The sequence below is a fragment of the Athene cunicularia genome, assembly GCF_003259725.1.
Source record: "Athene cunicularia isolate RWA chromosome 9 unlocalized genomic scaffold, athCun1 chr9_part2, whole genome shotgun sequence".
NCBI lineage: Eukaryota > Metazoa > Chordata > Aves > Strigiformes > Strigidae > Athene > Athene cunicularia.
Genome location: NW_020799111.1, coordinates 3254774 through 3267611, shown reverse-complemented (window position 1 = coordinate 3267611; position 12838 = coordinate 3254774). Strand labels below are relative to the sequence as shown.

Below are 12838 nucleotides of genomic sequence, written 5' to 3'. Positions count from 1 at the left end.
GGGCTGTACTGATAAAGAAAAAATATGGCTATGGAAGCAACTGCCAATGCATAGATAGGAGAAACAAATTCAGGGCACAGCTGAACATATTTCTTGCTCAGTCCCCACAGTACTTACACCAGAAATTTTGCTAGCTGAATCAAGCACGATTACTCTTCTGTTAACTTCTCATGAGCAAACCCTGTCACTTGCTGGGCTGAGAGGGAATGTGTGTGAATGACAACTAGTTAAAAACAGATAGGGAGAGTCAGAATAATTCATGGGGAAATCTTAAAGAATGCAATGGAGTTTGCCCAGGATGAAATCAGTCCAGAACCTTTTTAAGCTGACAAGTCTTTACATGAAATAACTTGACTAACTGTTGTTTAGAGAGCTGATGATAAAATCCTTACAAATAACAAAGAACAACGATGTCCTCAGGAAATTACATTTTATGCCACTGTGCATGTGGCCATTTTTCTGTCTGCAGCTGTAGCCAGACAGATGCCACTCTGTAACAATAAAAAAAACCCCAAACATATAAACCATCAAAGTAATTAAAAATTCCTGCTGTTTCTCCAACTTTACAGCACTGAATGTTCCCCAATTCCCCTCGCAGTGATAAACATGGCAATGTAACTATGCATGCTGGTCTTCGGGCTTTAACAGTCACTCAATTGTGGTCAGGCAATACAGTGGAAATTTGAAGGCCATCTAGGAACTCTGATTCAGAGGCACTAATTTTTCCATGCTCCACTGCTGGTGGTACCAAAGGCAATTTACCACCACACTCCAGTTTTCATTACAATGCTCATCTGGCTCAGTAACAGTTTCGGTGCTCTTACAGGAGCCCTGATGTTTGACAGCACACAGTAACTCTCTCAGGGGTACAGTCCAGGAGGACTGACCATCCCTAATCTTTTGATATCCACCTTGGAGTGAAGGAGCAAGGCAGCAAGAGAGAGAATCAAGGTGGAAAAGCCACTAGAACCAAGACAGGTGAAAAGATGCAAGTACTACAGATAAATCTCATCTTTTGTGACAGAAATAGTTTTCTGCACTGCAAGTTGAAGTAAAGAAACAGCTCTGTTGTCTATGGCCACAAGGGTGGCGCTAAATGGGCTGGAAGCTGCTCCTGGCCGTTGCTAGTCATGCTGGTCCCCACACAAAGAGGGAGCAAATTGTTCCATATCTCACTCCATTACGTTAGATTTCTTGCACAGCCCACACAGCTAGTTAGTGCTCCTCTCTCCTTCATCTGGTCTCCTGAAGACAAATTCAGAAGGGGGAATGTCAGAGCTGGTCTCCTGTAATCTTTTGGCTCTCGAGAATTTTGTCTTTTCTTACTGCCAGGAATTTCTGAACAACTGTGATGCCTGAAAACCTAAATGTTGTACCATTGCCACTGGCTGGAAGAGGAGAGGCAGGCCCAGCGGAAGACCACGCAAGCTGGTGTGAACCGCTCCTTGAACCACATGCATTGTTTGTTGCAAGGCATAGGTGAGTGAGAATCACTGGGTATTCATCAGCAAGAGGTCTGTACTGGCTTTGAATTTCTGATGCAAATCGCATGCAACTACAGGCGCATTAAAAAGGGATTAGTAAGACACAAGGTCAAGCTTTGTCCCACTTAAATGGTCTAAGATACAGGTGTGACACACAGATGAACAGCAAAGTTTTGGGTCTGAAAAGACTGTCAGATGCTCCTGATCTAAGACTGGCCAATATATCTTTTGCCCTGAATAATTCTACTGTGATGAAGTTATCAAGTAAAGGTAGCTGTGTTGCAATTCTCAGGAGTCCTGCACTGTCACTGGAACCAGAACTTCCCACGTTGGAGGACATGGTTCTTCAAACAGCAAGTGAGTTCTCTTCCGGGAGGCTCTGCCTGGTGGCAGATAAAGTGCCTCTCGACTAGATGCAGCCGTACCCCACAAGAAAAAAGGTAGCACCATGCTTGGTTGATATGAGCTCTGAACAGCTACAACTTGGCTGTTCAGTAGAGATAGTTATGAGCACATCTGCTCTGTGAGGTGACTGCTGTGCAGTTAGGGGGAATGGTAGACACAGGCTGTGAAAACTGAGGCTAAACCTCGCTGGCAGGAGTACTCCGGCTCAGCTCCTTGATCCCGTGCAGTATCCTCTTCATGTGACCCACTTTGGTCACACCCAGGTCCTGGAAGAAAAGATCAAACCTTACCTTAGGAGAAAGACAGGTGGGAAATTTGGCCAAGCAACAGTTACAAACTAGTCAGCCAGTTACCAAGAGAGGAGGAAACCAACCAGAAAAATTACAAACCTGACAGTTATATACGGAACCTCGTACCATGTGTCAAAAAGCTATCAGAGCGTGACAGGGTAATGAACAGGCACAGGGCAATGGAGAGAAACAACTACAGACCATTAGCCAGAAATGCAAATTGCTTTAACTGTTAAAGGCCAAAGCAAGAGCATGAGAAAGAGCATACAGATCTCAAGGACCTAAACTAGCAGCCAAAACATGCAGGAAGAACCAACCCATCACATCAAATAAATATATGAACACTCGGGTATCATGCAACAAAACACTGGCTGCAGCTGGGTGGCATGCAGAGGAATCAGCTACACCAATTACAGCAAACCACATTACAGGAGGGTGGTGAAAAATCACAAATGAAGATCCAAGGGGCATTCAACAAATGCCATGCACTGCTTTACACTACTATCTTCTGCTATATGCAAGTCACCAGAATGATGACACAAGTCTCTTGCACGTACAAAGAACCACCACTTTCAATTTTTCTCTATAGAGAAAACAACTCCTGGTGAGGAGATGCAAAATTGCACAGTGTGTTTACTAAGCACTGTTTTAAAAGATTTTCTCTATCTAGCAGCCTCATCAAAGACCACAATGATTTTTTTTTCTCTTGTAACAAAGAAGTGTGATGATTTGTTTGTCCAGTGATTACAATGTAAGAACCAAATTTTCCCTATCACAGCATGTTCTGCAAAGATGGTACAGGAGCTGAGAAGTTGAAAACTGCTATTCCATCACTAAAGTCAGAGACTCTAAAGAACACAATCTGCAGTCTGGACTGTTACTACATCTCTAGGAAGCTACAGCAGAATTGGACAGCTAATCTCTCAACTAGCTGTTCTACTTCCCTGCTATTAAATGAAATGGTGAGAAAATAAAACAAGGCTGCAATGAACCCATTCATCTCACCAAGGCACATGTAATGAACAGTGGGCAGACCACTTCCAAGCACATTCAGCACAGAAGATCATGCAGATGCAGCTGGCTATTTCTCATGAGCCGATCATGAAAGTACCTTGAGGTCCCTCCGTTCGAGGTGCAGGAGCTCAGAGCCCCGGACGTCATGCCGGATGAAGATATCCTTATACTCACAAAGACTGAGATGCTCAAGCCAGGCCGCAACCTCCTCCGTTCCCCAGAGGTGAACTGTTAGAGATGGAAAAGCAGGAGTGCATTGAGTACCCAGAATCCCAGAAGACAGTGAGATGAGGACACCATCAGCACTCAGTGCCAGAGAAGGAGGGCAAGCAGTACCACAGCCTCAAACCAAGGGGAAGGCAAGGACTGCTAGCATGATCTACAATCTCAAATGAAGGAGCCAGGGCTGAGAAAGGTAAGAGTTGTTCTCTTAAGCAGAGGCTAGCTGCAGTAAAGCCAGGAGGAAGTCTATGTTTGTTTTGATGGGATTAAATATGCTTTTTAAAGTTTACCCCCATGTTTAAGAAGAGTAAATTCAGTGATGATAATCTGCTTACAAAACAACAAGGTTATAAAAATATATTATGGAGAAGCAAGCACAGATTAGTTTGCTACTATGCACAAGCACTTGTGCTCAGTAAACAAAACAGCAACCTCTCTTCCCCAAGTCTGAGGGATACAGGAAGATTTTAGACTTCCACCTTTTTTTATAGCCTCTAAATAAGAGAAAAATGAAGTTCCCAAGTTCTGGGAGGCAATGAATAAGCACCAGCCTGTCAGACAGAAGGAGACTGTACCCACAGTTCCATGGTAAAGGACAGAACCCAGGAGCCCACAGAACAGGGAGTACTTCTGAATTTTAGAAGAAGAAAGTCTTCATAAGGAGAATATAAACCAAAAATCAACTAACCCAATTGGAGAGAAAGTGTCTTGAATAGCAATTTGTTGATTCATGGCCAGTTTTTATCTACTGACCAGTACGATTAAAGGTCAGGGTGCACCTGTGGTGATGCTGATCCCCAGCCAATTAGACATGAAACTTGATTAAAGCCTGAGGGTGAATCAATGAGAAAAAACATCATTAGCAGTGAAAAGACTGGAGTTAGGCAGACTTGGGCCCCACAGTCATTTTGATACCTAAAATTCAAAAAAAATCCTCAAATTCATTTCACTAGGCACCCCCTAAAATATCCCTGAAAATGTCTGGATGTAGACAGAATGCTTCAGAGGGTACCTCCTGTTTCAGCTCAGGAATATTTACATAGTAGTGGGGGGGGATCATGACTTAGACAGAAGGGAGCAATAAGCTACTTTGCTATGTGAAAAAGTCAGACTAGAACTCCAAGAAAAGGCAGATGAATGTGAATCAGAAGAGAGAACATGAGAGGAAACAGACAGACAAACAGGTAGTGGTGTGACCACACTGGTGTGACAAAGAGACACAATGAATAAGCAGTCTTGGTACCCGGCAATCCCATACTACTATGAGTCTCCTTATTTTTGTTGTTCTTCTCCTTTTTAAACTTGGTCACCAGCCGGAATTTGCCACTGCGGCTGCGTTTAGAATAATCCAGCATTTGGTTCTGTAAGAACAAAAGGGGAAAATCAGGCAAACGGTCATAAATTGATTGGAATGGACCAGGAGCAACAAGTACTGTCAAGCTCAGCACCGTGATCTTGTAAAAGAAGAAAAAAAAATTCTAAACTCATTCTGATCAAGACAGGAAAGGAAACAGAGAAAGTTGATCCCAAGGGACCTTAGCAGGAAATTACTCTCTTTAGCCCTAGGGAGTCAAAGTTTCCTTCTTAATGATTTTTTCTCACATCGGTCATGTATTCACAGCAAGTCAAGCACTCACAGCCAACTAGTGAAAAAGAGAACAGCTAAGGAAATACAGCCTTGGTCCTCCTCACCTCCTCGTCACAGGGCTCCATAAGCTGCCACAGCCAAGGGATGTCTGCCAGCTTCCTCAGCTGGAGGTCCATGTCTGCCAGAGCTGCTTGGAGCTGCTCCTTCTGTGGAGGATCTAATTGCTGGATCAGAAATGGAAGCAAAGCAGAGTTAAAAGCCATATGGTGGAACACACAGTCAGGCCCTTGCCTTGAAATTCCTAGCTAACAAAGCAGTTCCTCTTTTTAAAAGGAAGTGCACAACAGGCACTCTGTCCAGAAGTTCCCAAGTTAACGATTTCCATCTTCCCTGAGCTCCAAACTCCATGCAAGCTAGCTTGACTGCTCATCATGCCTACGTAGCAACACATCCTAGTTCCTGGATGATAACGTTTAAACTGATTTGTTACAAAGACAAAGAAGACCAAGACCAGCAAAATGTTGCTTGCCAAGGCAACAGTAAGGAGAGGAGAGAGAAAGTGAGAGGCTGCTTTACTCCTGCTTTGTGCTTCTTACCAGCGCCATCTTGCCCGCCAGCAGCAGCTCTGTCTCATTATGCAGGGCTTTGACATTATTCACCATCTCTACAACAAGGCTGCAGTTCAGTCCCTGCAGGGAAGCAATTCATGCGCAAATTAAGCCTGGAAATGCAGAGGTCTGAGCACTCAAAAGGAAGAAGTCTTAGACAAGCAAGGCCTACTTTTGGTCAATCAGAAAGGAAAACCAAGAGCTATGGTACAAGGACAAAATGGGAGATGCCAAGTGAGTGAAGTACCTCTGTAGACTTGGATTTAGCGTAGACTTTGTCCATAGACTTGGAGCTGGCATTGACAGCATGGGCAAGCTCCTGTTCCATGTCCTGATAGGATTGGGCTATTTCCCGAATGCTAAAGAGAGAATTACAGATTGCATCAGCATATGCTCAAAGCAGGAGATCTTTTCTGACTGGGTATCTCCTTTTAATACCCATCTGAGTGACAAGAGCAGGGACAAAGCATGGGAGGGGCACAGCCTCTAGCAAAGCAGGGAAATTCTCCTTGCTGTAGTGAGCATGCATAGGCAAAGCAAGGCAGATTTCACATGCACAACTCCAGGTGCATATTCAATTCTGCATACAAGCTGGGATCAGTTTGAAATACGACCTAGGCATTTTAGTATGGCCCTAGTGATGTGAAAGGCAGGTGCACATATGGCAGTTTAATTAACACTTCTCTGATGTGTTTCTGGGAATTTTCTCTCAGAGGCCCAGACCAAGGAGCTGAATGCCCAACTAAAGGATGAGCAGATGAGCATACAGTGACTTCTTCCAGAAATCTCTGCTGGGCATCAGGGTTACAAGAACCCAGCTTGTCATCTGAGCTCCTAGAGAGGCCTTTGTTTAATTTCTGATAAAAACCATTGATATTCAAAGATAATGGGTTCTTTCAGGATTAAAGGATCCATGTCTGCTCACAAAAGTAACATTTTTTTGTCCAGAATGACTTAAGAAAGTTTATTTGACTTTGGTCCTTGTGCATCTGCGACAGTGCATAATGAACGATGCTACTCCCAGTGACATGGACCAGCGCTGCAGAAGATAAGAGTGAATAGAAACATCTCCAGAAACAGGGATTAGGACAAGAACTTCAGGGACCAAAGGAGGGCTCTATTCACCAAAAGCAAACCGAGTCCCCCACCTGTGGATCAGAGCACCTGCAGCTTGACCAAACTGGTTGATCTGAGTGGATTCTTCTTCAGACATGATCTCTGGTTGCAGAGAGAAAGAAGAGGGTCGGGACAACTCACACTTCTGTTTGTCCTCCCAAGACTTCAGGGTGCTCTCAAATGCCTAAAAACACAGCAAGCAAACTATAAGATGCCTTAAGAAAACAATGGCTGTGCTTATGCCTGTAAAACATATAGATCTGGTACAGACACTTTTCATTGCAGGGCGCAGTTGTTCAGCTGCTTAGAACTTCACTAACTAGCTGAAGTTTTCCATGTCACATGCTTGTATTGGCTTAATTTTTGCTTAAGCCTAGTTTCAGTCAAAACTGCTAGGCCAATTTTGAGAAATCCAGCAAAATCTACCAATCCCCTACTGGCAGCAGCCTTTTCTTTGAGTTGCTATATTACTTCCACACTTCAGTATTACTGTGACATCTCAGAGGTGCAAATTAAAAATGTTCAAGGCTTCTTATCTGGAAGTAAACTGGATTCCCCAGTGACTGTCAGGACAAGCAGCTGAACTCAGAGCTAGGACCTGTTCCACCTGCACCCTTACTGATATTCCTGTGGGCATCAGCTAATGGTACAGAAAGAAGCAAAAGAGATTCAATGCAGAAGGATCAAAACTGAATACAGTGAGAATGAAAACTGACACACAAGGCCTCCAGGCAAGGAGAGACAGATCAATAAGTACAAGAAATGGCAAGAGAATGGTTAGACAAGAGAAGGGACCATGGGAGGGGAAAACTGAAATATGAAGAATAATTGAGAGAAGATGATAGAGGATAACAAGCAGGAGTGTGAAGCTTTTATAGAAAAAAAAATCAGCACTGGGGAGACAGAAAAGGAAAGGAGATTGACTGTTATGGGTGGATGGGAAAGGGGAAGAAAATGGCAGTCAAATGAGATGAGTACAGATTAGGTAAGGAGCACAGCACTAAGGGCAGAGAGAGGAGACTAAGGGCAGAGAGAGGAGACGGATGGAGTAGAAAAGCCAGTGTCTACTAGAACACAACTGCCTTTGGGGATGACCCAGAGTTCTGGAGACACGCCATTCTCCTATGTCTGCAAATACCTGTGAAGCCCTGTAGTAAAGCATTCTTTTCCCCTACTGCTCCTCATACAGGACAAAACCAGGCTCTGTCAGCTCAGCACGAGCTACCTGTTGATCTCAACCTTGATTATGACTCTTCAGTGGTCCAGATGAGGCCACGTGAGGGAATTTGAGTTTTGCCATCTTCAGTTTAGGAAACTAAATATCCCAAATCACATTTGAAAAATGCTATCAAAGGTACAGGGTCACCCATGTGAAGAGAAAACCACAGTTCATCTACTGCATAGGACATATGTGCTCTGTGAAGGAAGGGGTGTGCAACAATGATCAAAAGGACAGCAGGAAAAATAAGGATAAGCACACAGTCAAGACAAAAGCTGAATGCCGCTCTACAAAACTGGAACCTCTTCCTTATTGGTGATGTTATGCCTGCAAACATAGTTTTGCAGGCATTGAGGAGTGAGATAGCACAATCATAGCCATAGCTTCAGATGGCCCAACACACAGCACGCTCACAAGGGACCTGTGTGTCCTCTCTACCTCTTGTGCTTCACTCCACCTTCCTCACCACATCCACATGTATACTCCCTGGGCTGTCTCCTTCAGACGCCTCCCTCCCAAGTCTCAGTGTGACACCGCAAAAGCTCTAACCCTCCAAGAACAACTGCGTGCACTATTCCCGTCTCCTCCTCTCCATTCACATCGAGTGGTGACAGGACACAGGGTAATGGTTTTAAACTAAAAGAGGGTGGATTCAGACTAGATATAAGGAATACATTTTTTACAATGAGGGTGGTGAAACAGTGGAATAGGTTGTCCAGAGAGGTTGTAGATGCCCCATTCCTGAAAACATTCAAGGCCAGGTTAGACGGGGCTTTGAGCAAACTGATCTAGTGGAAGGTGTCCCTGACCATGGCAGGGGGTTTGGACTAGACGTCCTTTAAAGGACCCCTGCAACCCAACTCATTCTACGATCAACACCCACTGTTCTCTCCCAGATCAAGGAGTCTCAGGTATTGCCTGTCCTACCATGGCAGGGGCTTTGTACACACACCTTTGCTTTCTTTTCATACCACCATACTTGTAACTTCCTGCCAGGCAATGTGCCTATATCAGGCTGCTTTCTCTTTTTCATCTTTGTTGTTCTTTCTTTTCTTGTTACTCAGCAGGTGAGTCCTTTGCAGAGGACTTCGATTTGCTCTGGAAGCCGAGTAAATGGGCGTTATGCAGCAAACTGTAAGAGCTGCTATCAACTGAACTGTTTATGCAGGGACAGCTACAGAGTTGGGAGGAACCATAAAGCCTGTTCGTGCCACAGCAAGGCCTTTATCCTTTCCTTTGGCTTACCACCATTCAGTAACACAGTAAAACCGCAAGGATGCTTCCTTATATGCTGGTACTCATCAAATATATTTGAAAATTATGAGATGAGACAGACACACACTGCTGAACAAGGTGTGAAACACTGCTTGGTCAACGAGGAATAAGCCACATACTGAACAATAACAAGAAATTGAAACATTGAACGGCTGAATCTAGACAATCTGCAGCACTCAGTCAGGCAGCATCCTGTGGGAAAAACAGCATGCAAGCTTGTTAAGAAATGCTGTCACATGGCACCCAGAAAAGGAAGCAAAATAAGCTTGCATAAACAACAATTTATGTAATTTCCCAAGTGGTGAATGCAGGTTTAATCATGTTCTTTCCAAAAAGTTTTATGGTATGTAGCAAAATATGCTTCTTACATTCACAAAGATAAGCTTTCACATGTGTCCACTGCCATGCTCTCCAAGAGTACGTGACATCACAACATGTGTGTACCACACAGTGTATGCAAGGCTGCTCTTACCCGGTCTCGGGTGAGAGTCTGGGCTCTGTTCTTATGAACAATCCAAATGTAACCTGGAGGCTGGATCCAGGCTTCTCCATCCACTTGCACAGGAACTCCCTCTTCTCCAAGGATTGCTATCTTCACTGTCCGACACTGTAAGAAGTAATTGCAACACAGCAGCTCTAAAATGTTGGTTTTCCAAAAGCATGAGATGTTCTCTTTCTTTCTAAAGCACTTCCCCAGGTACTGTAGCTTTGGTGCTATCAGAGGCACCCGTGCCTGGGTGGCTGGACATGCCTCACCCTTGTGTGGCAGGAATCACCTGCTGTGTCTCTGGACTACCAATCTCTATTTGAATTGCTGGTCTAACTCCTACCACAATGACACTAGTAAACAATTCCATGCCCAAACTGTCCCTTGGACATGCTCATTTCCAGCCCTGGGGGATGCTCTTTCCATGTACAAGAGTGCACAAAGGAGGGATTCACCAACTGGAATTGGCATAAACATCACAACCTGGAGATGGGGGAGGCAAGAAGAGCTCGCAAAAGCAACTGATACCTGTGCAATCCGGTGATGCTGCAGGTTTATCACTCGTGACACTGCCATCTGCATGCTACCAAACACTGCTACCACCTCCAAAATCTTGTCATCAAAGGAGGGGGCTGTAAATGTCTAGCCAGATACAAGGGAGAGAGAATTCAGTTGACACACAACTCTGCTGGAGACCTGTTTCCTTTATTCTCTATTGGTGAAGATTTAGGGGTCAGCTTTCAATTGTGCTTTTTAATCTGTATAAAATTAACAATGAGGCTAGAAGGTGAAGATTTGCCATGAGCTAGGAGGGAGAAAAAGGAGCCTTGTTATTCCCACTGTGCTTCCAATGGTAGCTAACACAAAGGCTCTAGGCTACAAGCAATAATTATTCTCAGAAGAGTAGGCATTTTTCATCTCAAATAATACAGTATTTCTGACTGGATTTAACTCCCTTTGTCTTCAAGCGCTTCATTTCTCAGGCAGTCTGAGGGGAGAAGATCAATCTAAAGCACTTCCTGGAAGTCTGAATGCTCAGGACAGCATCTGTATTTTTTCTAAATGACTACAGACAGCTTGGGTGCAAAGCTGCTTAAGACTGGACTTCAGTATCCTACCCACTTCATAGAGAAAGTACATGCAGACAGGGCCCTGGCCCTCTTCTTCCAAGCCAGGGACTATGACTTCAAAAGCAACAGTAAGTAGAAACATTCCCTGGACTGCCTTAGAGAATACTCACATCATCTTCCTTGGTTCCCCCCCAGAAGTTGGTGCCTCCTGCATAGCTGGGAATGTTGAGTACAGCAATTCCCTGGAGACTGGGCAAAGGGATTGGCCTCCCATCACACTGCACAGAAAGGAAGGCAACATTACTCACAGCACAGCAGGAGAGCTGCCCTTCTGCCAGAACATATGCTCTAAGAACAGAAAATAGCCTGCATAACTTAATAATAAATGAATTCAGGTTTCTTCCAGTTTATTCTTGGCCTAGCAGAGTAAAATGTATTCACTCATGTCTCATGAACCATGACTCTTCTGGCAGACATGGATTTTTGAGAGATACTGTTGCTTCTCTTCCCCGAACAGGAATAGGGCACACCTGAAAGGCTTGGCTAAGCCTCTTGGTTTATTTCTCCAGAAATGGGACTAAAACTTCTAAAACACCTAATGCAGTCTGCTGTGATGAGGGTCTCCTCCCTCAATCTACCTGTTTATGCTGTACATGGCCTATACAAGAATATTGCTTTTCCAGATGCACATTACAGCATAGTTACATTAAGAGCTTTCCACTGCATTTACTCTCTAAAATGATGTGTTCACATGAGATACCACATATAACATAACAATCTTAGCTCTGTTGAATACTGAGTTGGGGACAGCTAATACTTTCCAGCAGGATGACACTTCCCTTAGTGGCTGAGAATACAAGCCACTTTTAGCTAGCTCAGGGTGAGATATGGCAAGTACACTGTGTCAGGCAGGCAAGGGAAACACCCTAATGCCACCAAGTAGAATCACCACGCCAAAGTCAGTGTCTGAAGGAGACGCAATTAGGCATCTCAGTTTTAGGACCAGAAGAGCATGATAATTCCTCACCTCCAGCAAGACTTTCTGCTCCAGGTTTTTATATGTTCTGTGTAGCAGCTCCTTGGTCCCCAATACTCCGTACCACATCATGTTTTTAGTACGACTTCTGAAGAGGCAAATCAAAAGAGAAAAATTTAGTAAAGGCATTTATCTTTTCACTTAAAAGAGAAAAAAAAACATATTGAAATGATACCTCCTATGTCCTAAAACATGAAGGTGCTTTGCTTCCAAAAGGGTCAAGCACTCAAAATGATCATCGCTTGTGCTAGGAAGCTACTCCCCTTTAAATAAATGTCAGGTAGGAATTGAGGATGACAGAGTAATACATACTACCAGAAACACACACAGATTCGGCTGGCACAGAACTTGTCAATCTCACACACCAGGACATCAACAGTGTTTTGCTGTATTAGCTCAGATATAGCAAATGTACCAATCCCAGGCTACACAAAGCATCCTGTAGTTGCCCAGGTACTCAAAAGGCCAAAACTTCTGGTTTGTATTAGGTTAGGATCAAAGTCAAAATCAGCCTCCATGGCATTTAGAGCCGAGATACACTTCTCCCATAGCTAAACAGCAAGCCCACAAGGAATCTGTGAGCGAGATCATGAAGTAAATAGAACCAAGGCACTAAATCCACACTGACATAGCTACTCGAAGATTTTATACAGCCACAACAGTGTAACGAATCAGTAATAAACTTATCTCCTCCATCATGATTCAAGCCTTGAAGGAGGATTATGCACACAAGATTGACAACAAACCTATTCAGCACACTTGTACACAATCAGCTTCAAAACTGCACAGAAACATAAAATGGTTTCAGTCACTTCTGGCAGTATCCACAGTTCAGCCAAAGCCAAACCCACCTGCATTTCTCTGGGTGTTCATCGCGTTTGTTGTTGAAGTCCAAAGAAATCTTTGCATCTAGTCCAATTCCAAAGTAATTATTCATGACGCACTTCTCTGTGTAACATTCACTGCCAGACAAAAGAATAAAACCACCATTTCTAAGTCTATGTACCATTTGGTATACATCTCA

At 43.9% G+C, this 12838-nt stretch overlaps 1 protein-coding gene across 6 annotated transcripts in view; it reads right to left on the bottom strand.

Annotated features, from left to right (window-relative positions):
- Positions 1 to 1500: 1500 nt before the first annotated feature.
- DGKD (diacylglycerol kinase delta) overlaps positions 1501 to 12838 on the bottom strand; it is a 41427-nt gene continuing 30089 nt past the window's right edge. For 4 of the 6 annotated variants that reach the window (XM_026855575.1, XM_026855580.1, XM_026855579.1 and 1 more), the window contains 12 exons: positions 12666 to 12776; positions 11806 to 11902; positions 10949 to 11056; positions 10237 to 10350; positions 9694 to 9828; positions 6760 to 6911; positions 5859 to 5970; positions 5600 to 5692; positions 5108 to 5227; positions 4659 to 4776; positions 3291 to 3421; positions 1501 to 2155 (listed from right to left, as the gene is read on the bottom strand). In XM_026855575.1, coding sequence (XP_026711376.1) covers positions 2066 to 2155; positions 3291 to 3421; positions 4659 to 4776; positions 5108 to 5227; positions 5600 to 5692; positions 5859 to 5970; positions 6760 to 6911; positions 9694 to 9828; positions 10237 to 10350; positions 10949 to 11056; positions 11806 to 11902; positions 12666 to 12776 — 1381 coding nt within the window. In that variant the 3' untranslated portion in view covers positions 1501 to 2065. The remainder of the gene's footprint in view (positions 2156 to 3290; positions 3422 to 4658; positions 4777 to 5107; positions 5228 to 5599; positions 5693 to 5858; positions 5971 to 6759; positions 6912 to 9693; positions 9829 to 10236; positions 10351 to 10948; positions 11057 to 11805; positions 11903 to 12665; positions 12777 to 12838) is intronic. The other 2 variants (XM_026855576.1, XM_026855581.1) reach the window with 2 other exon arrangements.